The sequence below is a fragment of the Phocoena sinus genome, chromosome 3 (assembly GCF_008692025.1).
Source record: "Phocoena sinus isolate mPhoSin1 chromosome 3, mPhoSin1.pri, whole genome shotgun sequence".
In the NCBI taxonomy this organism is placed as follows: Eukaryota; Metazoa; Chordata; class Mammalia; order Artiodactyla; family Phocoenidae; genus Phocoena; species Phocoena sinus.
Window position 1 is genome coordinate 81,006,417 of NC_045765.1, and position 27,076 is coordinate 81,033,492.

General features: G+C 44.5%; 1 protein-coding gene across 1 annotated transcript in view; it reads right to left on the reverse strand.

The window, feature by feature from the left end:
• The window catches only part of MCC (MCC regulator of WNT signaling pathway), a 443,929-nt gene that overhangs the window by 84,859 nt on the left and 331,994 nt on the right, over nucleotides 1–27,076 (reverse strand). Inside the window, 2 exon segments of the mRNA XM_032626783.1 lie at nucleotides 6,522–6,664; nucleotides 16,301–16,443. Coding sequence (XP_032482674.1) covers nucleotides 6,522–6,664; nucleotides 16,301–16,443 — 286 coding nt within the window.

Consider the following 27,076-nt stretch of genomic DNA (forward strand, 5'->3'; position numbering starts at 1 on the left):
TCTCTGGACAGGCTGCCTTGCCTTTGTAAACACTTCTCTCCCACTCTGCAGAAATCATTTTTAGAGAAGGCGGGACTGCTTTCCCTGCCCCGACCCCCCTTTGTCCCCACTGCGAGGGGCTGCTCGACACTTTGGAAGATTTCTCCTGAAGCCTTTAAGCCTCATGGGCCATTAAGCCAGGAAAATCTGGCTTCAACATTAAACTTATTTCATAGTCACAGTCATGCCAAATAGCCAGGTTTCATGTGTAAATTCTTCCTTGGTTGTCCTCCAAAAACTACGCACAAGAAGGAAATCTCTATCTAAATGATCACACCAGCAAACATGGTATCATATGCTTCCTGTCCTCACTGAGGGTTTAATAGTTCAGCATTGCTAAATTCCACAGAAATAAGAATTTCTCACCTAAAACCAGAAAAGATCTCAAAACACAGGAGCAGAACCCATCACAGCCTGCGCAAAAGCCCATCAGATCAGGGATTTTGTTTGGTTTACAGACAGCTGCTCCAGACAAGCTTTGCTGTTCCATGAACAGAGTCGGGAAGACAGCCTGCTAGAGGGAGTGCGCCCCACAAACGCTAACATGCATGACGCAACACTGAGCCCATCTCACACACATCTGTGCTCAGCTCTACTGCAACACCCAGAATGGTTTGGTCTAAGGGTGTTGTTGCTAAGACGGAGATCTGTAAGATCTCAGTGAACAGCAAATACTCTGCTAGTAAAGCCAGGTGCTGTAACCAGACAGCTGCTCCCTAAATTCTGCCACCAGTACTAGAGACCTCAAAGGAGGGCAGTAAGTAGAGCACACCATCCATAAGCATGCTTCACCGTTTAAGCAGGGGTGTGTAAAAGCAAAGCCATCTATAGAAACACGGGCGGCAACAGCAAAGACAACTGCTTAGCTGTGCGGTCTTGGACAAATGACTTGCCCTCTCTGAACTCTGTCATCCCAGTTTTACAGATGAGGAGAGTTACAGGGCCTCCTTCAAGGCTGAGGATTGAACATGAGGATGCATGTAAATGCTCAACACAAAGTACGTGAAAAAAGCATGTTAGTTATGATATGCAGCCTCCCTTTGAACTAGAACTCTCTGCCAAATTACAAAATAGAAATCCCAACTCATAATTCCTACCTTATCTTTGTCTACTTAATTACCTTTACTTTACAAACGATTATGTGACCAGGTTTGAACAGAGGTAATGCAATTCATTTTAAGATGCAGTGTGACACCACCGGGACCTTTCTGCTGTATATGACCGCTTAGGTAAGTCAAAACACTTTCTAAATTGCTGGTTTACTCCTCCAGGCTCTGAGGACCGCGCCCTGGAGCCAGCTTATCGAGAGGCCAGCCAGGCTGTGATGAGTGGGGTTTGAAAACAAATGACAAGTGCGTTTTGATGAAGGCAATACTCCTGTTTTCTTAAGTGGAGATCGCCAAATATACTGCAGCAAACTCTGTATATAAAATCCAGCTCAAGAAAACCTCTGGGTTGCTAATGCAAGTTTGCAAATATAGCAGGCATAATGAAATGGCTACTTTTTAATGATTTCCTATGATGGTGTTTATAAATGGTAGCTTTTTTCCCTACTGAAGCAATTTCATAGGAAAATGGCACAGGAGTTAAGAAGATGCAGCCAATGAACACGCAGGGGCGGGGCTCAGCTGGGGCCTTAATCAGGTCCTCCTCCTTGCTGCCCGGGTGCCTGCCCTCCACGGGGACCTGGCAGGTACCGGCCATGCCCACAGCACTCTCCTCCTGCCCCCTGCTCTTGGCTTGCATCGTTCCCACTTATCCCGCAGCTTTCTGCTTAGATGTGACTACTGGCCACGTCTTCTGATGCTCCCACTTGAGGGTGTCGCTAGGGGCCCCTGCCCACCTCCTTTTGTGGTCCCACTGCCAGTCATTCCCTGTTTCCTTTGCATCCTCCAAAGAACCGTGAGCTCCAAGATGGTGTTCACTGTTCCTCACGTATCTGGGAGCCTCCTACGAGCGGGCACTGTTACTTCGGTAAACAGGAGAGCCGAAGTCCCTGCCTGCATGGAACCTGCATTCTAGTGCAAGAGACTAACAAAGACTGGTGATACGTATATAAGGAAATAAATGCAAACACGAGGTATCATTGGGTAGTGCTAAGTGCTGTGAAGAAAAATGAAGCGGGGACGGGAAAGGAGTACCTGCATTGTGAGGGTGAGTGACAGCACCAGGACTCTACCAGGGGGTTGGGGAATGCCTGTGATGAGAGGACAGCTGACTGACATGCATCAGAGAGGCACGTGTGGACGCAGAAACCCTGAGGCCAGAGATGCTGGTCAGGTCTGAGGGACAGCAAGGAGGCCAGTGTGGCCAGAGCTGGGAAGACAACAGGAGAGTTGGGGAGGGACTTCCCTGTTGGTGCAGTGGTTAAGAATCCACCTGTCAACGTAGGGGATGCAGGTTCGAACCCTGGTCTGGGAAGATCCCACATGCCGCAGAGCAACTAAGCCCGTGGGCCACAGCTACTGAGCCTGTGCTCTAGCGCCCGCGAGCCACAACTACTGAGCCTGTGCTCCACAACAAGAGAAGCCACTGCAATGAGAAGCCTGCCCACTGCAACTAGAGAAAGCCACGCGTGGCAACCCAAAGTAGCCAAAAATAAATAAATAAATAAATTTAAAAAGAAAAAAAAAGAAAGGGAGAGTTGGGGAGGATGAGGCCTGAGGTGGGTATGCCCAGGTTCTGGGGGCCCTAAAGGCCAGGGTAAGGAGCGGGGATGTCACCCTGGGGTGAGGGATTTGAGCGTGGGAGCAGAGTGATCTGATGGCGGGTTCTGAGTCTCACGTGCCCAGTCTCCAGCACAGCTCCCAGTGAGCTGCTGCATAGATGAATGAAGGCCTCCTATTGTGGACAGAGAACATACACAGGCATCGGGCAGAGAGGGTCCCTTTCCCCCCAGGAGCCGAGTCTTGTCAGGAATGATACTACCACCAGTTACAATGAACACGTATTTTTACTGAGGGAAAAGATGAAAATAAACAACCTGGGAAAACAAAGCCAGCTCACAGTGCAGACAAGCAGACACTGGCTCCTGCGTGGGGCGCCCGGGCTACAGATGCTCCCTCACAGCTGGAACCCTGAGATGCCCCGCAGTGAAGACGCCCTGCCCACAGGATTGGGGTTTGCCCTCCACTCCCCCAGCTTATTTGATTAAGAAACTTTGTTGCAGTGTGGCTCACTTGCTTCATTTCATAAAAAAACAATTTCAGAGAAATGAATGGAGGGATCTGTGTAGGAATGTCTCTTGGCAGTGATCAGAAACTTCTCAGCTGCTCTCACTTATCTGACTGCCTAAGGCTAGAAGGCTGAGTCCAGAAGCTTGGGGCCACTAGGGTTAGAGATTCTGATGCTGGTATAGCTGAGCCCTTTGGACTTGGGCCCACGGCTGGGCTGATCGCAGGGGTCTGTGTGTGTTGTGACTTAAGGCCCAGGGTCTGGGTTCAGGTTAGTGTGAGGGAAGCCGTTTCAGCCTAAAGCAAAGGCCCCAGGCCTGGGAGGTATCACTCCTCCTCAACCCATTTTTGTCTGGCTCAAGCTGGTATCAGTATATAGCTCTCAGGGACTTTGATGTAGCTAAATCCATCTTATCCGGCCTTAGCAGCAATCCATCCTGCTGACCCCTTCTTCCTTATTAGAGCCTTCCCTGCCCCACTGGCTGGTGGACAGGGCTGTCCTCATTTCCTTCTTACAGCTTCAGCTGATTGAATGGTTGACGGATTGGGTGACTACTTCATTCCTTCATTCAGACAAGTATCTCTGAACACATACTATGTGCCAGGCCATGTGGTGGGCTCTGGAGAGATACTACTAGACAAAACAAACATGCTTCTGCTCAGTGGGGTTTAGCGGGAGCATCAGTCAAGCAAAGAAATACAAACACATTGCTTGAAATTTCAGTGTGATGTAAGAAGGAAACTAATGGGGCAGTGAGAGTCAGCACGAGGCCTTGCACAGACTGGTGCTCACAAGATGCTTTTGGAGGAGGTGCATTTAAACCGAGACTGAAAAGCTGAGAGGGGCATCCCTGCTGTGAGCTGCTGCTGAGTTTCCTCTTCAGCGGGTGGCCCCCTAGGCTTGGTCTCCAGCTCTCTGCAGTTCTCGCTCCTCACATCGACTTCCATTGCTTCAGTAACTACCTGCAAACAGCCTGATGTCTCCCAACTGCTTTCTTCAGCCAGACCTTTATTGGCTTATTTATACCTACTGCCTTCCCAACATCTCCACCCAGATACCTCCAGATGCCTGAAACTTATGCCCAAACAAAACACAAGATCTCTACCCTACTCCACCCTCCCCCAAGTAAAACAAAATACAATGCAGAGCAAAACCACCTTTTTCCCTGCTTTCATATTGGCGATTGGCCCTACCGTCTATCCACTGTGCGAACGAGACACTTACAGGAGATCCCCACATGCCTACTTCCTCCTTCACCCTGTTACTGATCCTTTAGCAGATCTTGCTGACTTTCTATACTCATCTGCTTTTCCACACCTCAACTGCCACCACCCTAATCCTATAAACAATTTTGCCCACCTAGACTTTTGCAGTAGTTTCCTAGCTGGCCTCTCCCATTCACTCTTTTTTTTTTTTTTTTTTTTTTTTTGCAGTGCGCGGGCCTCTCAATGTTGTGGCCTCTCCCGTTGTGGAGCACAGGCTCCGGTCGCACAGGCTCAGCGGCCATGGCTCACGGGCCCAGCCGCTCCGCGGCATGTGGGATCTTCCCGGACCGGGGCACGAACCCGTGTCCCCTGCATCGGCAGGTGGACTCTCAACCACTGCGCCACCAGGGAAGCCCACCCATTCACTCTTGATCCACTGATTCTTTCTCTTCACCCCAGAGTAATTGATTCAAAATGCAAATTTGATCATTTCATTCCCCCAACCCCCAACTATTAAAATCATTCAGTGGTTTCTTGTGGGTCTTTGAATAAAGGTCAGACTCTCTAACATGGTCTATAAGATCTTCCACCATCTGACTCCTGCCTACCTCTCCAAGCCTCCATCTCACATCTCTGTGCCCTCCACACAGGATGACCTTTTCTCACGGCCTTGAATACATCTCTCCCTTCTCCCTTGAATGCCGTTTCCTCTTTTATGTACTCAATTCCTACTTATCCTCCGATCTCAGCTCAAATGTTACTTCCTAGAGGAAGCTATCCTGGAAATCCTAAACTGAATCCCTTTGACACACTGTCACGGTACTACGTTCTTGGTGTTATAGCACGTATATAGGTTGATAATTAAACTAAGTGTTTAATATTTGATTAAAGTCTCTCTCTCCAACGAAATTTTGAGTTCTATTATAAATCGTACCATACTTTCTCTTCCTTCTCCTCGTTCTTTTCCCATCACTGCCCTGTGCATGAACATTTCCTAAGATATAGTGCCTCTCCCCATTTTGACTCCACACCCTTTCAACCATAGGGATCTCCTTACCTTATAACTTCAAAGCCTTTATCCTCAACCCCAATCTCTCCAGAGATCTAGTTAAGCATCTCCAAGTAGACCTGAGGTTTTGCAACCTTTCGACTGCACCCCATAGCTGGAACATTTCACTTGGCAACTTACAGCATATAAACTTCCAACAAATAAGCTTCATGAAACAATACTGTCATTGTTTTTTTCCTATTTGATTTCATTTTAAAAATATTTTATTGTTTCATATAATTTCAAGACCCATTAATGGGCCACAACCTGTAGTTTAAAACACACCATACCAACACACTGTGCCACGTATTTCCACGTGGACATTTCTCTACAAGCTCAGACATAATATATCCGTTTCCCGACTCATTCCTCAACCAAGCTTCCTTACGAAGGAACATAATCATTCTCTTAGTCATTCAGGATGAACATGTTAGTCATTTTGGATTCCTCCTTACTCCAAAGTTGCTGAAACCTATTGGTTCTCCCACTGTGATATGTTGCTACTTACTCCACCCTTTCCATTCCTGCCATCTCAGTTCAGATTTTACTATAACTTGGAACACTGCCACAGCCTTTTTTTTTTTTTTTTTTGCAGTACGCGGGCCTCTCACTGTTGTGGCCTCTCCCGTTGCGGAGCACAGGCTCCGGACGCGTAGGCTCAGTGGCCATGGCTTACGGGCCCAGCTGCACTGCAGCATGTGGGATCTTCCCGGACCAGGGCACGAACCCACGTCTGCTGCATCGGCAGATGGACTCTCAACCACTGCGCCACCAGGGAAGCCCTGCCACAGCCTTTTTAACTGGTTCCCTACTTCCAGAATTTTCAAGCAGAAGGTGACATATATTTGAATCATAAGGCAGAAAGGGAATTCAGCTCTTTGGTTCCATTTTGACCAACAAAGAAGTATGTCAAGACCTGAAATGGATGTGCCTTCATCTACTCAATAAGCTCCTTGACTAATTAAATTTTAATTCAGGCTGCCTTATGTTTCTAAAGTTCCTATTACAATCCAGAAACCGAACTCCGGCTTTGTGGTAATGGCAGGCAGACTCACCCATGTCCGCAGTGACCATGGTGGACTGGTTTTCAGGGATGGAGACAGAGGTCTGGTCTTGGTCCACACTGCGAGAGTCCTCATTGACCTCGTGCTGACTCTGGCTGAGTTCTGATCGCAGTTCTGAGTACTCATCCTCCTCCCTGAGGGAAAAAAAAGGAAGTCAGCCTCCACTGACAAGAGATATAAGACAAATCCCTAGAGAATATGTCTTTTAAGGACAAGATAAAGACACTCAGAAAGAAAACAGACAGGTCTCCTCTCCGGGCCACATGCATCAGGATTCCTCTCAGACCAAATAGATGGGCACATCTACGGTCAGCGTTTGAAACTGAAAGTTTGCTTCTGTGTCAACATCCGTACCTATACACCAAACAAGGTTCATCTACCAGCCTACCAGAAACTTTTCCCTTTCAAAGATTTCCTCAAGAAATTAGATTTCTTCACCCCCTCAAATTCCGAGGTGAAAAAGAACTGAGACTACTAGCACTGAGGCCACGGTGGGGAGAAGTATCAAAAGTCTGGTGAATAGGAGTGGCTCAGATCATCACCCGCAGGGTCCCACTGGTGGGTTTCCTTCTGGGAAGAGGAAGGAGTATTGAGGCTGCAGCAACTAGAAAACCAGCACCTCATCTGTACCGATCAAAACCAATGCTCCGAGAAGTATATATGGGTCAGCATGTCTGAGAAATATCACACTTAGTTTCTCTAAAGGAAGTAAATGGAGTTAGGGGATAGGAAAGGAGGATGGGGTGAGGAGGAGAACGGAATCAGTGAGTGAGAGAATACCACACAATGGTCTATTTCCTCCAATTTGCATTTGCTGGCAGGAAGACAACATTGAAATGCAGCCGTGTCTCATCTGCACAAGCACACCCCACCGCCTTCTCAGCCTCTCATGGAGCCCTCACAACCTCTGGTCTCTGAATTAGCTATGGGCAAGCTAAGAAAACTCAAAATTGTAATATCTATTTCAAAGCACACGCAGACCTTCTCCCCACACCACCACAAACACCACACACACGCTGGAGACAGAAATGGACAGAGCAAAAATTAGCCCTCTTTGAAGCATTTATTTTGCAAGTAAGCCAGAAAAGAAAACTGTCAAGGGATTTAACTCTGAGGTTGGAAAGTCCACAGGTGTACCTGCTCAGCCCCAGGGGGAGGCTGTCTGTGAAGAAAGGAAGGAAGAGAAGAGATTCTCTCAACCTGGCATTCACTTCAAGTTGCTGACAACCGGGCGTGGGGTGGGCAGAATGTCCACAGTTTTGGGTGGACCAAGACGGTGAGTGGTATTCATTGGAAACTGGGGAAGAGGCAACTGCCGTTTGAAGCTGGGGAGACACATCTATATTAGAGAAACGGGAAGAACTCTCCAGAGTTCTTGGTTCTCTCAAGAAATCAACATCCTTTCAGGGAAGGAATTCAGCTGAGCCCCTGCTTTATAAAGTATTTCTAATAAGAGCCACACAGAAATCTGGGAAGACTTTAAACAGGTATAAAACCCCCAGACAGTCAAAATATGAATCAGAATGGGAGTGGTGAAGGCAAAAAATATAGGTTAACGTTCTATGAATAAGTTAAATTATTAGACATCTGCAAAGTCAACAATAATTAGGTTTAGGAAAGAAAACAATTAAAAAGTATTCTTAAGAGTCACCTTTTTGGTCTAGAGGGTAATTGTGCCCTGATACATCAGCTCTCCTTTCAATCAGCAGTTAAAACCCTGATTTTAGTCAAGGGGAGATTTTGTGTATGATGAATAAATTCTTTGTTGCATGGCCAATGTAATCAGCTTCAGCTTGGCTGAGGCTGTTTTCCAGCCAAAAAAGCCAGATAAATGCTGCCGCTGTATCTCTGGTATAAATGGCATTTGAAAAATCTTTCATAGCCGCCTTCAACCCTCTTGGCTTGGCAGGTCCCAAAACACACAGTGCCTGCCAAATCTCCTGCTTTGTAAAAATTACTTTATTAGGATGGATTTTATAAAGGAGTGAATAGGGGAGGGGTGGGAGAAGGAAGCTGCTGAGGGAAACATTCCTTACTGAGGTCAGAGCACAGACTGAAGAATGATACCACACTAGAAATGTCACCTTAGGCAGAAGGCTTTCAGTGTCATGAAAGGCAAACTAAGGATCCTCATTCAAGGTATTGGATTGAGCACCAAAACAAGGATAGGATGGCAAAAACCAAACAGATGCTGTCTTCTGGGAGTCAAATATGTTCAGAACAAATTCTAACCTAAGAAGGATGCTCTGGGCGGACACAGGAGGAGCATCTGGGGCTGCAGGTGTGCAGTGACCAGGGAAGACTTCCTGGATGAAGCAGCACTGAAGATGAGTCTAAAGGCAAGCAGGTTTTAGATAGGTCACGAGGGTGCAAGGGCACACGCAGAGACTCAGAGGGGCCCGTGAACGTGAACATGGACATGTGGAGCTTGGGATAGAGGTTCGGGATAGCTGAAACCAAAATGGGGTGCAGGATGGAACCATGAGGCGGGAGGAGCACTCAGGCCACTTGCTGAGTGGGCAATTTTGATCAGAAGGAGAACTGATTGTATTGAAGGAAGCAAATACTCAGGGTTAGATGGCAGAAATAAAGGGAAAAAAATGTGTGAAATCGAGGAATTCAGAGGAAGGAGTAAGTACTGCTGAGAACTTTCATGGAAAACAGATTAAAATAAGCAGCAGGGACGTGCAGATGGTCTGTGTTTTTGACCTCACAGGGAGAGGCTGAGGTGAGCACATACCACCCATGGTTCAGGTTCCCCCTTATGGTAACCATAATAAAGGTTACAGTGCAAAACAACACAAGCCAACAACGTAAACAGTAGTCAGAGGTAGAAAGCAACCTTGTGAGAAGATCGCGTGCATTTCTGTGTCCCAAAAATGAGGCATTAAAAGGTTAAACTGGGGCTTCCCTGGTGGCACAGTGGTTTGAGAGTCCGCCCTGCCGATGCAGGGGCGCAGGTTCATGCCCCGGTCCAGGAGGATCCCGCATGCCCCGGAGCGGCTGGGCCCCGTGAGCCATGGCCACTGGGCCTGAGCGTCCGGAGCCTGTGCTCCGCAACGGGAGAGGCCACAACAGTGAGAGGCCCGCGTACCTCAATAAAAAAAAAAAAAAAAAAAAAAAAAAGGTTAAAACTGAACCTAACATGAGAAAAATTTGTGCAACCCTGTTTCTCCAGCAGACTTGGTAAAAAATCTTGGAGTTGCGTATCTTCGTCATCTCCTGAACATCCTTATCGGCATCGTTCCTAGAAAGGAGATTGGAATTCTGGGACTGGAAAGTGACAAAAGCCAATGGTCTCCGGGCCCTTTGTAAGTCGACATCAATCTGGGACTGCCAGCATTTGCAGAAGGCTGATGCGGGGGTTCTCTCTCTCCTGTTTTATTCAGAAGCATTGGTCCATCCAGAGAAATGGAACAAGAAGTCAGAAACACCCTGCTGATCCATGGCCAGTTTTACAAAGGCAAGAATTCGAGATGTGTTTTTAAGGCTGCTCTGCGCAGCAGGGCGTCACCTAGCTGGGCAGGGTGTCTAGCAAATGACACAGCACCTGCATCTCAAAGTGACTTTATTGTTTGCTTCCTTCCATGGTGTATATGGTAACTCTTGGTAAGTGACATCTTATTTCTTTGGGAAAAAAATGCCTCCCCAAAACACTAACTGCTAATGCCGGTGATGAAAAGGAAAGAAAATATGAAAAGGTCCAAGAAGTGATCGATTTAAGTCAAAAAAACACAGAAGCTCTGATAAAGTGATAAATGTTGCTAATTGTAAGCTACTGTGGCAGTTTCCTAATTATGGACTCTACAAAGTCTCAGGTGTTTTTCTTGGGAATTGGATAATCTCACAGGATTCTAAATGTACAATTATTTCATTTACTTCAAAGCATCTGTGAAGTGCTCCCACGTGCTTAGTTTCAAGTTGCAATGATTAATGCTCGCTACTAGCTTAACAACAAAAAAACCCAAAAACTCTCCTAAGGGGGCAGGGATTAGATTGTACACACAGCTACGTAACTAGCAGAGGCAGACAAGTCACAGACTGGCAGACTGGAAGGGATCTTGGTGATCACCTAAGACAGGATCAATACCTTTGTTTTACAGATAAGACCACTGAAGCTTCCAGAGGCTAAGCGACTTACCTAAGACTATACAACCAGTTAGCAGCACAGCCTAATTCCTAAATCTAGTTACCAACAAAACAATAATATGATGCTCCTAAGAAAAGATTTCTTTTTTTTTTTTTAAAGATTCTTTCTCATTATTAGCTAGGGGTGAAATGATCTAATTAGAAAAGGAAAAAGTCAAATGAAAGTATAATTCTTATCATGCTTTCCGGACCTTGAGCTGAAGTATTATGGAATCAGCAGCAGTTGATAAAAATATTAACTTCAGTAGCAGTCTCTATACCTGTTTTATTTTGGGGGTGCACCAAAATAATACCTTGTCACTGGATTGGAGTGACTGATGAACAAGACCCAGAAGAACATCTGCCTACCTTTTGGTAACTGTCAGTCAACTATGTCCAGCTAGACCAGTCTACCTGAGTGTGTGGTCTGTCTTCTGAAACACATTCTGTCTCTCTTTGCCAATTAAGGCCGACTTGCCCTGAAACGGTCATCATTCTTTTAAAGAACAGATTTTTTTTTTTTTTTTTTTTTGCGGTACACGGGCCTCTCACTGTTGTGGCCTCTCCCGGTGCAGAGCACAGGCTCTGGATGCACAGGCTCCGTGGCCATGGCTCATGGGCCCAGCCGCTTCCGCGGCATGTGGGATCCTCCCGGATCGGGGCATGAACCCGCATCCCTGCATCGGCAGGTGGACTCTCAAACACTTGCGCCACCAGGGAAGCCCCTGCCATCTCTTTTTATAAGGACACTCACTAATCCTATCATGTTGTCCCCATCCTCATGACCTCGACTAAACCGAATGACCTCCCAAAAGGGCCCCATCTCCAGACTACTTCATATCGAGGGTTCCCATGTGAACTGGAGGTGGGGGGCACAATTCAGTACAGAGCAGAGGGAGCTTTGGCAAACTGTTGGGGTCAGAAGCCAGGCAGCTGTGGGCTAACAAGCAAATGGGAAATGAAGTAGAAATCATGAACTACTCATGAGAGTTGGCAGTGAAAGGTTGATGTTATGAGAGCAGCTTTTGGGAAAAGAAAATAATCTCCTTGGGAAAACAAAGATCTCATGTTTAATTTGCTTAGACATCTTTTTTCCTCCCCAGATCCAAAGTGAGCTACTGACGTATTTTTCCATTTTACCCATCCCGATTATATAATCTCCCCAAGTCAGATGAGCATTAAAAAAAAAAGCCACAACAAACAGTTAAGTGAAAAAGCACATATTACAAAACAGTGTGCGCTATATGATCCAATTTGTTTAAAATATTCATCAATAAAAAATTTTAGAAGGCCATAAATCCAAACTGTTCAGTGTTTATTCCAAGCAGGTGAGATTTAGGACACATTAGGCAGGGTTCAGTTAGGAAAACAAACTCTTCTGGGTGTTTCAAGTAGGATTTATTTAGGTAGTTTCGTGCTTACAAAACCATCGGAAGGAAGGACTAGAGAAGAGAAGGATGGGTGGAGCCCAACTGGGGGCCGTCAGATTTGCCATCAGAGCCGTGTGTCCCCCTCCAGGATGAGGAAATTGTTGCTGCCTTCACACCTGCCCACAGCTCCAGGGTCAGGCCAGTCAATGCAGGACCTCATGTTCACCAAAGCCTGTATGTCAGCTGCCACCATTATGGCCTGAGGGATGATGGCTCCCACCTCCTTTCAGCCTTCCAGTCCAGGTGAATGCATCTCACTGGCAGAACCAAAACTGTATCCCAGAGCCAGCTGTTAAGGGAGTTTGGGAAGTAGTCCCCAGGGTCATCTTCTTTGATTTGGGGGAGAGTAGAGAGAAGGGGTGGGAATGGTACCAGGTGCCAGACAACATCCTTCATGCTGTCTACAGTACTGTCTACAACATCCATCCATACTACTGTCTTTGGCTACTTGACAACCATACACCATCCTCTCACACGTACTTAAATTTCCAAATTGCAATAGCAATGACATCAAGCTTCTGTAACTATCCCTCGTTCAAATGTAAATGTACTCACCTTCTCATCAAAATGGGAGACCCAAAGTCCCATCGGTAATTATATCCATTGTTAGGTGAGCCTTCCTCTTCTAGTTTAATGACAAATTCACCTAGGTATCACGTACCCTAACTATTAAATGCTAAGCTTCATCCGATACCAACTCACCTTATATAAGAGGAGAAAGTAAGAGAATAAAAAGGAAATGCATATATACATAAAAAAGCAAGAAATTATGCAGTCTAGTCATCCTGGAGACCCCGTGATCAATTAGCCATTATCAAAATCTCTACAGGTCGAATCATTTTGATTCCTACTGCAGCCCTGTGGACCAGTACAAGAGACAAGCCCACACTGACTCCAGCAGTGAAGTGGCATCAAAGACCCCATTTTAATGACGTCAGCTCCCACCCAACATTCCCGACTCCCACGGCCTCCAGACGCCTATGTTATACTAGGGGAGTTCTGGCAGTTCAACATTATTTAATGTAATCCTCCAATGACTCTAGTTTTCATTTAATCAAACTGCTGGAGCTAACACACTACATCCAGAATGTCTGACAGAAACAGCTGTATCAATAAATTCATCATCAGTCTAACACTATATTCCTCCCTCCCTGGTCTAGAACACTTAGGCCCTAATCCTATACATATTCTTCTCAAGTTTCTGTGAATATAAATGAATAAAATCTTATAAATCTCTTACATATTTTAACTGTATCTTCCAAGGTTGGATTTTCTACTTATTCCCCTGGGGCATGATTGAATTTGGCTACTTTTAGGCCTAAAGATAAAGAGGAATGGAGTAGCCCGTGAGGTATGAATGTATCTGGTACCCTCTACCTGGGATCAGATTGCTACAGTCTCCAAGCAAGGTAGGACTAACTTTATCAGACTGGGAGTGGGACTGCTTCTGCAGGAGGGGAAATTCAGTGGCATTTGCAGGCTCTAGGCATTTTGATTCATTTGAATCTATCCAAATGTGTCCATTTAAATTCTCACCACTTCATCTTTTCCTATCAGTGCTTAACCTTTACCCTAAGAGATCTGATGTGGCTTTGAATTCAACTTATGTTGGAATTCAGCAACCTGCAGTGGCTGATTCTTGACTACAGTAGCCCTGTGGCTATAAAAGATGGGAGAGTCTTCCAGGGCAGTCACAGAAGGTCCCTGGTTCTCTGATTGTGACCTGAGAAAAAAAATTTAAACTATGAGACTGTCATATCTTTTTCTTATGTAATTCAGTATGGCTTAAATGTGGATATATCATAAACCATTTCCTTATTGATGATTTTTCAGCTTTTCCAATAAATTCTTAATTCAGGCCCGGATTGAAGTGACAAGGAAGTCTATAAGGTGCCAGGAATGTACCTGATTAGCATGACAATTCTCTATAGCCTGGATATGCCAGGGCAGTTAGAGTTCGTCCAAGGCATCTGGCTCCTCCTGCACTGGGTCTGTTATCGCATCTCAGGACCTGAGAGCAAACCAATTTCCTGGAGTGATGGAGGCTGGGAGATACCTTGGCTACTAGAGCTCAGAGGACAAGAAGAGCCTTGCCTTACTGGCTCACATGTCTGCTAGTCTTCCAGCCTTGCAGGGAGTCCCCACTTCGAGGAGGGGCTAGCGCATTTATATAATGAAAACTGGCAGAATTTAATGTGATATCTGTACAGATGCAATCTTCCTTTAAATAAAAGGCACCGATAAATGTTTATGCTCAAGAAGCTCACTGTAGACAAAGTGAGAGAGTGGCATGGACATACACACACTACCAAACGTAAAATAGATAGCTAGTGGGAAGCAGCCGCATAGCACAAGGAGATCAGCTCGGTGCTTTGTGACCGCCTGGAGGGGTGGGACAGGGAGGGTGGGAGGGAGGGAGACGCAAGAGGGAAGAGATATGGGGACATATGTATATGTATAACTGATTCACTTTGTTACAAAGCAGAAACTAACACACCATTGTAAAGCAATTATACTCCAATAAAGATGTTAAAAAAAAAAAAAAGAAGCTCACTGTATTTTAACATGAAGGAGTTTGGCCATTATATTCAATTTAAACATCCTGAAATTGAGCTTTCTAGGTGATGCGTGATGCATTTTTTTCACAACTCACTGAGTCCATTTGCCTTCACCTTCTCAAGTGTTTAAAAGTGCAGCATGTTTTAATGGAAATTACAAATTTCCCAGTGTACTCTGTCAGCCTCCGTAAAGTCTGCTATAATCATTTCTTTGGGCTGAAAATTCTTCTCTGCTCTTCTAACCTACAATCACTCTGAAGACCAGTATACAATTTAAAAGGCTTGAGGTTCTAAATTGGAATGAGACGTATTCTGTGCCTCCAATTCAGTGCAAATTTTTCCACAACTTTGCCCTGAAACAGAGGCCCACCAGTACTCTCATCAAGTAGCCCCATCATCACTGTAACTCTTAGAGTTGGAACAAAATGCATCCAAAGTTTCTTCTAACCCAGGACTTCTAGAGGGAGAGTTTGAAGAAGCTGCCTCTAAAACTGTTTTAACTGAGGCCTATACAAACAGGCAGAGTACAAAGCACTCTTTCTCCATAAAAGTTGATGCTAACCATTTGTTTTCCTGAGGGCTACTCCCTCAGCATGGGCAGGAAGATAAAAGTTCTCTTCCTTGGCTCAGTAAGTCACTTGAGGCAAACCCCTCTTGTGGACAGCCGGGCAGACACACCAACTAAGTGCTGTGTGCAGGAGACTCAGGGGCCAGCTGATTGATGAGCAAGGAAGGAAGAATCCCCAACAATCACTTTTATGGAAAGAAAACTGAGTAAAGGCAGAGATACTGTGGGTTCTAACTCCATCTCTATCTGTCCTCTCTTAAGGGTAACTTCAAAGTAGTCACTTAACATTTTTAAGCCCCAGCTTTTCCACCAATAACGTGATAGAGCAAATCTCGCTCCTCCCCAACTGCCCGCCTTAGGAGTTTGTACGAGGCTATGTCAATGTTGGTGAGTCAACTTCAAGTGAGCTCAAAATTTTTTTAGATTATCTAGAAGCATATGTGATGTTTAGTTAAAAGCCACGTTCATAAATCTCTCAAAATCCCCAAGGGATGCACTGAGTTTGTATATTTAGAACAGACCTGGTGAATAAAAGGGCTGGTAGGGGGCTTCCCTGGTGGCGCAGTGGTTGAGAGTCCGCCTGCCGATGCAGGGGACGTGGGTTCGTGCCCCGGTCCGGGAAGATCCCACATGCTGTGGAGCGGCTGGGCCCGTGAGCCATGGCCGCTGAGCCTGCGTGTCTGGAGCCTGTGCTCTGCAACGGGAGAGGCCGCAGCAGTGAGAAGCCCGCATACCGCAAAAAAAAAAAAAAAAAAAGGGCTGGTAGGGATGCTGGTCTCTAAGACAGAAGAGGCTCCATTTACAACCTGCTGATAAAGCATCTCACTCAGCCTCCCCTCATCAGTCAACTGAGGATTACAACTCCCACCCTGTCTACCTTTCACGGTTACCACGAGGATCAAGGTCAGAAGAGAATAATGGACGGGAAAGCACATGGTTAACAAAGTAAAGAGATAATACTTATCAACTGTAAAAATATTAGTTCCAAGTAAAACATTGTTATAATTCATAGGGGTGACTTCAAATCCAAAACCCAGGTTATCACCCGGACGGGCAGAGAGAGAGCCTTGACTTGGAGCTGACTACCTGATGGTGGTGCCTTGCAAACGGTCTATCTTCTTATTGAGCTCAGCAATGATGCTGTGGAGTTCGGTGATGCGTTCCTCGTATCGAAGCGTCGTTCGCTCCTGGACGTCCTCATGCTCTCTCATGAGGTGGGACTGCTCGCACTGGGATCGAGAGAACAAGACACAAGTGCCAATGAGTTGACACGCCTACAGGTGAGTGATTCTAAGTTTTATGGCCTCAAACCATCCCAACCTCAATGTTGAGTATGCCCCAAATAAACATACACCTGCGCATTGGCCATGAATCCCAGAAGACACAATAGCTGAACTTTACAAAGCCCCTGGTGCACATCTGAGTCTCTTTACCTTTCTAGCTCTCATTTGCTCTTTGGGGAAAGGTCCCTCTGCCATTGCACACTATCCACACCTCCTGTTTTTCCTCAGCCACAGAGTGGGCAGATACCTTTGTTTTGGAATCTGAATCTTGAGTGAAAGGATCTAAAGTTGCATGCTGTCACTTCACTTGACTGAGGGTCCTGATGAGACTGCCCTCCAGTTCCTGCTACCTCTATCCCCAGAGCTTTCTTCCCAAGTTCTTTTTATGGCTGCTCATTTTTTCCTTTTTACCAATTCATTCCTTTTTTGCTGAAGTTTGCTAGGGTATGTTTCAGCCACTTTTCAAGCAAATAATCCTAAATTGTATGACACCATTTCTTATCTGGCTGGTTATCTGCACACATAATGTTTTCCAATATCCTTTCCTACTAGACTATAAACTCCGGGAAGGCAGGGGCTAGGTGTTTTCATGACTTAGCCCTAGCACCTGGCACACAGCCTGGTTCGCTGCGGGTGACCTAGGCGTGCGATGGGACGAATAAATTGCTGCGTTTCAAGAAGCCGAGGAGCTTCCCTTGCTCAGCATTTGAAGGATTAAGAAGCAGCAGATGCTATAAAAACATTTTTGCACCTTGAGTTTAAATCCTAAGGAACCTGTTCATCTTCACTTCTCTCCCTCCTCCTCAACCCCCAACCAGTCATTGTACATTTAATCTCATTTACATAATAATAAAACACTAGTCAGCGACAGAACAAGGAGTCAAGCTTCTGCCCCTGTCTACTGCGTTCAGTCCTGATTAATTTCCTGTCCAGCGGAGGAATTTTAACTTCATTTTCGGCAAGGTTTTCCTAACGCCAAGAGCCACACGTACTTGCCAGCTTTGCACTTTCAGGGCTGGGGGCACGCGGGCGAGGTAAGGCTTCTCACCCACCACGTCCAATGTCCTCCCCGTTCCTAAATCTGCCAGGCTTCCAATGGTGTAACCCAGAAGCTACTGGGCAGGGACACAAAGCCTTCAAAACAGACTGCTACCTGAAACAGAAGTACTCAGCAAAGTATGATAAATACGTTGGTATAAATCACGGCAGGGACCATACCTATGAACAACAGCTTGATCACTATGAATGTAGTAACTTCCTGGGTGCTGCTCAGAGCTCCAGAAATAAGGCTGGAGAGGAACCTGTACCACAGACCTTTGTGAGATGGTGACTTTCAGAGAAACAGCGATGTGAACTTCTGTTCTTAGTGACAACCCAAAACATCAAATAACCTCCACTCAAGGTCCAACACACAGGAAGTAAGTGGAACCAGAGGCCAGGAGGAAGGACAAGTGAAAGTCCCATCTACATGGAAGCTTTCCTAACCAGAGCAAAACCCTGACAGGCCACAAATACTCTTCCCATGAAGTTATGCCTTTTCACCTGTGATCCATCACACTTTAAGAGGAACAACAGAAGTCCACAAAATGACAGTGTCTCACAGATAGTACCTGTCAGTAAATGAAAAAGCTTCTTATTTCTCTCCATGAGCAGAATACTGCTTCTCTCCATCCCCGCAGAATATCTATGAGCTTTTATCCCTGGTCTTTTTTCCCATCTTCAAATTGTGTATGTGAGTGTGTGTGTGCACGCATGCACCTGCATGTGTGTAGTATGTGTATGTGCGTACGTAGCTGACGCTCTCACGAAGGTCACCAGTTCCTGATCTTACAATAGTTATGAGATGATGCCCAGTCTGACCTTGATCTTGTGGATGCCATGACTCGTACTACTTTGTCATCTTGCTGGTTCCTGCTCTGGGGTTTCCCATATTCAGTTCTCTAGGGCTACAAACTGCTGTGAAACGCTTCCCCTTGCAAACTCCACGAGCTCTCACTCTCCCTGAAATTCCCCACTTATTCCTCCTCCTTCAGTCTTTACAGGTCAACAGGCCGCCACCACCACCAAGGCAGACAAGAAACTGCAAAATCCACTTAAAAATGAAGATGCGTAAGTGTTTATTCAAGAGAAAGGCACAGGATCAACTGATAAACACCAAGCCCACTCTAGGTGTCCCTGCTGGCTGTTAGGAGCTATCTGAGAGGTGAGCTCCTGTGGGGCTGCCTGGCTTGCAGGGAGATCAGATGGTTGGTACCCAGATAACAAGAGCATGAGAGCTGGTGTCGTACCATCTTCCCCCTGCCTCTAACTGGAAAGTCCGCCTGGAGGGCATGAGTATGAACAAGACTCAACAGGAAGCCCGATAATTCAGACAGACAGAACAGCACTTGCAGCTGAAAGGATAAAAAAGGTTCATAATGTCTATTTGGAACTTAGGAGTTCACCTGGGAGTAACAACAAGAACGTCTTAGAGGAAAAAACTTCTCAGCTGAAGGCAAAGGTTACATTCCTATATTTTTCCATATGTATGTTTTTTCACAATGGTGGAAAGCCTCTATAATTTAATACTTCCTCTAAAATAATAGATATATCTTGATTTCCTAAACTATGATATGGTGCTAGGTGCCATAGGGAGGGTCACTATGACACCTACCTTGAAGGGAAATGTGGTCGCAGCTTCCAAGCAGACTTCTCTGCTGGTGCATGAGAAACATGGACAGAATTGGAGGGGTTGGGGGGGAAGAAGAGACGATAGAGTGGTGCCCTGGAGATTCTTTTCCCAGTGAAAAGAGAATACTGGAAAATAATTATTGAAACTCCTAGCCTCCAGATCAATGAATGACTGAGAAGACATAGCTCATAGCTGATTTGACGTTACAAACCCAAATCCCCTTGAGGTATCTCATTAAACACGCTTCACCCATTCCATGCACACTCATCGCGCCCAGCCGAAGCTGAGCGGAAGCCTTGCTCTCCAAGCTGAATGAAGAAATCCCTTGAGCTTTTCCAAGCTGTGGTGCTGGGAGAAGTGCGTCAATTCCCACAAGGGCAACAGTGCAGGACGAAACAAGCCGTCACCTGCAGGAGCCTAAAGAACTCAAAAAAACACTCTTGTTAAACAGCTCCCATTAAACTGCACAAGACCAAGCCCAGGAATGGGGCACATCCGTGTGTTAAAAGTGGCAGATGAGTGGGGAGCACCCAGGACAGACAAAGCCATATCCTGTGAGCAATCAGTGCCTTCCTGCCCTGGCGGCCTCCCACACAAGGAGGACTGGCCTGTTAAAATGAGGCCCAGTTCAAGTATCACACTGCCCATGCCTCTCACTAACCTGAGTTTCCGAGAGCGTTTTTTAACCCAGGAGGCTATGTGATTTCCGGTATTCTGTTTCACAAGGACACAGGCTAGGTCAAGCTGTATACTGCACCTCCATATGAGAGTCACTTATGGGCAGGTATTCCAGTAAAGCCTCATTTAAGAAGGTAATATAACAATGACAACCAAACAGGAAAAGGAGTATTACTCCTGTTACCACTTAACTTTTGCACAAATTTTTCAATTTTAAGTTACAACTTTAAGTACATTATAGAAAATTTTAAAGAACGATAAAAAGACATCCACTTTTTCATAATCCATTAACAAGATCCTTTTTCAAATGGTGTTCATTTTTCTCCAGCATTTTCTTATGTATGTGGGGCACCGCCAGGACCACCATAAGGGATGCACATCTCATAAACATGAGCACCCTGGTGGCAGCCTGCAGGGGCGTTTACCAAGACTCTGGTTCACCTCCATCCATGCACGCGGAGGAATATTCCTCCTCCCCCATGAAGCTGAATAAGGCCATGTGACTTGCTTGTCCAGCAAGATATGAGTGAATATATACCATTTTTGCCTAGAAGCCTTTAAGTGCTTCTGCAGGCTTTCCCATATTCTCTTCCCCTGGGCAACACTCCAGATGGTAGAGGCTATCAGCTTGGGAGGCTGGGTGAGGACAATGCAGCAGAGTTTCCTACCAGTTCCAGTGAGCTCCCAGCAAGAAGCCAAAAAATAAACCTTTGATAATTTAAGCCACTGAACATTTGGGGTTATTTGTTATCATTGCATATCCTGATGATACAACCACTTTATAGATGAAAACAGAGCAAATGCACAGGGACTATTTATTAAAACCCAGATAGCGAACAGAATGCTCTGCAAAGCCCTCAGAGTCCTGCGTATGCCATCAAGGGGCTGAGGCCGTTGTAGCCACAGCCTTCTCGCCTCTACTCCCTTCCAGCTCCCCGAGCTGGGGGCTTAACTCCTCCTTACCATTTACCTAAAGACCTCAAGTGGCAGCAGAGTGATCCCCCTTTGGTCTCTTACCCTGAACCACCTCTGGTGAACTCCAGGAAACATGAACGTTATGCCTTACAATAGCAGAGGAGAGTTAGGAAACCCCAATAGCTCTCTCCTCAACCCCCTGGGAGCACCGAAATAGAAAAGTAGACATAAGGGGGTACAAAGCAGGGAATTCTAAGTCCCTCCAGCTCCCATCAAGCCAGCTTTAGCTACCAAAGTCAATTACTCAGCAACAACTTTCTGAACAGAAAGCGGTGGCGGTTTCTTCTAGCAAAACTTGCAGATGAGGGATTACTTTCGCCTCCTTACTGTATAGAAACAGCTCACGTAATTTCAGCTGAGCAAAATAAGAAATGGTCTTAAGCAACATGCTACTGCTTTTTTTTCCTTCTATTATTACAGAGAATTTTACCCAGGGTCCTCCAACCTATACTGCATTTTTGACTGATCCTACAGTACAGCAAAGCCAGAAAGCCTGGGCTTGTAGCATCTTGCCTGCCATGAATTTCTGGAGGTCACTATCATTAGGAAGCTGGATTTCTCCTGCAACTACAGACTTTCGGTTTGAAAGGCAAAGAAAAAAAAAAAAAAGATCGGGATTAGATAGGATGGAATTTTGCTTTTCCTGAATTTCATCTGGAGCTTAATACATACCCTGAGCCTTTTCTCTAGGTTTCCACTCTCCTATCATGATGATGAAGCAAATTTAAAATCTATATAAATACTTGTCTCAAGCCACATAAAGGAGTGAAACTGCCTATATGCAAAAATGTTCAATAAAAGCAAGCAATATCATCATTACAACCACTAAGAATAAAACCCTTTAGGCTCATCTCTGCAATTGGTGCAATCCAGGGATAAAGCTGTGAGTCAGCCTTGAGACAGACTGGCCTGAGAACTTGAGCCCTTGTTGGAAAAACCCTGTGTAATGCGGTGATGCTAAGAAGCTTTATGGCTTTGTTAATGTTCTTCACTGGGTTTTATCTTATTCCACAGAGGCCACTGATCTTTAATCATCACATTAGTCTCAGCTGTCAAACCTAAGGGTATTATAAACTCCATTCTTGAAAAATGCAATGCCATCATTCATTCGTTAACCGTCTCAACCATCGTGGGAAGAGGGTCGGCACCACTCCCTTTTAAAATACGCTAAGAAGTTACGCTACTTTCTCAGGGTCACACGGGATGGATCACAAGTAATACCACCCAGGATATTTCTACCCTCATTCGAAGTCCTTGCCCAGGTTCTCCTGAGGGATAGGGTGGGGAACCAAGCCAACTAAACAGAGAGGCTCAGCACAAATGGAACCGCCATTGACAAAACAAAACAGCTAGAGCACTGCACCGAAGAGTATAAACAAATAAGGAAGGAATTGGGGGGAGGGAGATCCTGGCAAAGAGAAGGCATCCATACTACCTCTGTAAGTATCTCATACAAGAGAAAGATTAAAGAAAACACTCTCTCCGTTACATTTAATGAAAACTATATTTGTCTTCTTCCTAAAAGTCAAGCCGTAGAAAATTCAGAACACTTGCTCTCTAAAGAGAGAGAGCTTAGAAATAGAAGGTGTACTGTATCACTACTGACCAATTTCAAAGGGGCTCAGAAGCTTGTTCTGATATATCTCCTTCTGTAGTACTTTTAAAAAATGCAGTTACCGAAAATAATTGTTGGTATTAAACGCAAAATAAAAATATGCTGAAAGCATCAAATCAGTACCGTATATAACCTTCGCCACTTTCCCACCAGGTTGTTCCCCCAGAAGGTGTTTAGTGTTGGTGCAAATCGCATGCGCGGGTCTGAGCATCTGTTTGATTTGGGAGGGTAGATACTTAAACCAAATTAACCTGTGCCCTATTCCCCACCCTCTGAGATCCCCAGGGCAGCCCGGGCAGCTTAAAAAACAATACGGGACTAGTACAGCTATGGATTCCCACGAAACCTAGATTCATACCCTGACTTTAGGTGCTTTCTAGCTCCATCATCTCAGGCAAGATATTCAAATTCCCTAAACCTCACAATTTCTTCATTTGTAGATGGGAATGTTAAGGTTTTCTCATCACAGGTCATTATGAGAACTCAGTGAGATAAAGCATGCGGAATGCTTGCTATACTGCCTGGCACAAAACAGAGCTAAAGAAGTGTGGCGATCATCACTGTTGTAGGCTAATAGTGGCACTCTTCATCAGATCCCCCAGGAAGCTGTGATGGACAGACTCCAAGTTGACCATATGATCCCTGTGTCTCCTTGGTGTGATTACCATCTCACTGAATCTGGGTGGGACGTGTGACTGCCTTTAACTAACACAATGTGGCAAAGGTGATGGGATGTCTCTCCCATAATTGCGTTACATTATATAAGACTCTCTTGCTAGAAGATTTATTCTAGAATCTTTCTCTCCATTGCTGGCTTTGAGGAAGCAAGCTGCCATGAATTCTACAACCACAGAGAAATTCTGCTAATGATGTGAGTGAGCCTGGAGGTGAACTCTTTCCCTGTTGAGTGTCCACGAGCGTGCAGCTCTGCCCAGACCTTGACGGCAAACTTGCAGAGGACCTAGTTAAGCCATGCCTGGGATCCTGATGCACAGGAGATAATAAATGTGTAAGATAATAAATGTGTGTTGTTTTAAGCCAGTAAGTTTGGGGCAATTTGTTACGCAGCAGTAGGATACAAATACAGAAGCACTCTGCCTTCCCTATCACATTGGTATTGGGGGTCCTTTACTTAGCTCTTCCCTTCCCATCACTATTAAAACTCCGACTTTTGCCCATGTATAATGAGCCTTATTTTATTCAACTAGTTCTAGTAACACCATTAAATAATTACTCAACAGATTATGAAGCTCTCTTTGATTATTTCTGATGAACAAAAGCACCATTTATATTTTACATCTTAATCATAGCTCTGTAATATTTAGAGAGCTGGTAAAACTTACTAAAGCCACAGACTATACATTTATACACAAACTTGCTCTTCCACCATCTGGTAAAGCCTCAAACACGAATCACTTACCAAGGCATGTAACAGAGAAAGCACGGCACAGACACTTCCTTGCATAAATCTCATCTTTATAAAAGGTATAAGCCTGGCAAGACTAACCTTTTTTTTTTCATGTTCTTTCCTGGGTCCCAGTATCTGAACTGGGAAGACATTTCTAGTGAAAGGAAGAGTAATTTTTAAGTATATTTACTGTAAGTATACAAGCAAGAGAGTCAACTAATGGTACTGTGATGTAACCATCAGGGGTAAAACCAGCCAACAAAACTATTACATGAGATTATCTTGACCATAAGTTAAGTCAAAAGGGAGCTGAATCAATCCCTGACATAGCAGACAAAAAGTCTCCCATTCTCCTCTTATCATCCTCTGCACAAGCTGCTCTGTGTTTGAGACTTAAATTTTAACAAAAACCTTCCTGGTCATCTTTTAAAATCCAAGACTGGGGTACATGCCAGCTTCCAGTTAAAAGCACTCACAATTTCTTTTTCCTAAAAGAAACATTCTCACCAATCAGGACTATTAACAATGGCTGGCTTTACACCAGCTTAACACCATTCTATTTTTTCTTTAATGAAAAAATAACTACTTTCTCAAAAAACAAAAAACACCTTAAGAAACAACAACAAAGCATTTAAAAGTTTTAATTCACCAGAGTCCAGTATAAATATTATAATGCTGCCTTTCCAGTTTTATCTATCACATTTTTGTTACTTTTATGATCAGAAGGAAAATGTAAAGTTTTCATCCAAGTAAAAATTGAAAATTTCTGTCTCTGTAACATCCTGTATGAGGAAAGAACACTGGTAGCCTTGTCTTGGCTCTGGGGCTGGCTGCTCATTTGACCTTGGGTAAGCAAGTTAACCTCTCTGGGTTGCCTGTCAAATGTGGAAGTAGATGATCTCAAGGGTCTTTCCTTTCTACTTGAACAGTCTAAGATTATGAAACATGAGTTTTCAAAACCTGCCATAGGTCATTCTAGACCGATGGCCGGGGCAGCCTCGTTCTTTTAATCTCTCTGAATTCCCACACAAATATAGAGAACATACACATCAAAAGCAAATGCTTAGAGATAAGGTATCCTCCTGAACAACAAAACAGAAGCAGGCAGGGACAAACCAACAGCATCCACATGACCTAAACGGTGTCTGTGTGGGCAGAAGCAGAGGGAAGAAACAAGACTGAGGGACCCGACAACTGGAAAACCTCAGAACAGCCAGTAAGTATACACAGGAAAGTGAGGAGGGCCAACTGGGAGGGGTTTTGCCTGAGCCGACAGTGAGTGAGCAAGGGGCCCACAGTAAGATCTGAAGGGGCTAAGGCAGCTAGTCCCTATGAACTTTCAAGACCGGCCCTAGGACTCTCTGCCAGGAGGAGAAACTGCTGGGAGTAGGATCAAAATTGAACAGGATGGGGTAACGCAAGGGAAAGAACAGATCGAGATAGAAGCAGGTGAGGGGAACAGAGCCGGGAAGTATCGGAAAGCAGGTTGCCATATTCGTGAATACAAGGAAGCTCTATGAACTTAAAAAGGCCATGTTCAACTCTGCCTCCTAAAGGTTCAAAGAGACTATTTTTCACATAAAAATGAAAAACAGAACAGTATTGAGGGCAAATCCCACATAAAGTTACAAGAAAGAAGAATGAAAAAAAGGGCAGAATAACATCCCTATAAACCATGAAAGCATGCCACAAAATAGAGAACCCCTCTCCCCACAAAAAGTCCCAAACAGTAGACTACTATTTCAAAATAAGCTAAGACTTTGAAGGGGCTTCCCTGGTGGCACAGTGGTTGAGAGTCTGCCTGCCGATGCAGGGGACACGGGTTCGTGCCCCGATCTGGGAAGATCCCACATGCCTCAAAGTGGCTGAGCCTGCGCGTCTGGAGCCTGTGCTCCGCAACGGGAGAGGCCACAACAGTGAGAGGCCCACGTACAGCAAAAAAAAAAAAAAAAAAAAAAGACTTTGAAAAGATGAAATGACATAAAACATGGAAGAACATAATTCAAAATTAGAAAAACTCAGAAAGAAGGTAACAGAACACACACACACAAAAGAAATGAAATAAAAATGCAGAAATATATGACTAAGCCAGAAGGCACACAGGAGGGGATAAATACAACATATAAGGCCTAAGAAAAACAGAAGATGGAGAACAGGAAAAACAAGGTAAACAGGGAGAGATATAAAGGATTTGAGATAGTAACAGATACTGAAGACAGGCAAAGAAGATCTAAGATATAAATAATAAGCATCCTTGAAGAAAAAGAAAAGGCAAGGGAACAAAACTAATATTAAACACTATAATTAGAAAAAACTTCTAAATTAAAAAAAGATTACAAAATATAATCAAAAGAAAACAGAGCAGACATGAGAATATCAAACCAGAATGATTAAGAGCTACTCTAGTAAAATTACTGGAAGGAAGTAAAGAAGGGAGGAAGAAAGAAAGAGAGAGAGAGAGAGAGAAAGTTGTATTATTAACAGACTTTGAGAGCAACACTCTATGCCAATAGAATAAAGAAACATATTCAAGTAAAGAAGAGTCAAGGGTTTTATAGCCAGCAAGAATGCCTTTCAAGTAAGAAGGGCAGAGACACATTGTTATTATCAAGCAGGAAGTTGGTGAAGATTTTTCCCATGAGTCCTCCCTGAGGAAATCTACTAGAAAATAGCTTCCAGCATTAAACAAACAAACAGAGGGACATTGACATAAAGACCATGGTAAACATGAAATATATAATTTACTTGTAGAAGACTAAATGAGGACTAAAAGGAGAAAGGCTAAGATGTAATGGCCATAGGGTCAGGCAGTGTGGATATAGTACAGTTGCAAAAAACTGGGGGAATGAGGAAAGCATAATGAAAAAAAAACTTTAAAAAATTCTTCTCAGTAACTGTATTTGTTATGATAGTATTAATGTTATTATTTTGAGACTGACTGTATATAATACGGAATGAAGCAAATGAGTAATTATGGAATATTCTTATCCAATCATCCTCTGTAAACTTCAGAACCAAGATTTTTAGTGTGAAAGAAAGGATATACAAAGAAAATACAGAAGCTAAGTAAAGGAACCCTGTAGTCTGACTTTAAATTGGAGAAATTATTATGAGCTTCTAAGGTATTTTATTTTAAAATGTATAAATACATACATATGTGGATAAATAAATAAGTACATAAAGGATTTCCTGGCTATGTTTATAAAAGAGGCCTAAAAATAATGACCAAACT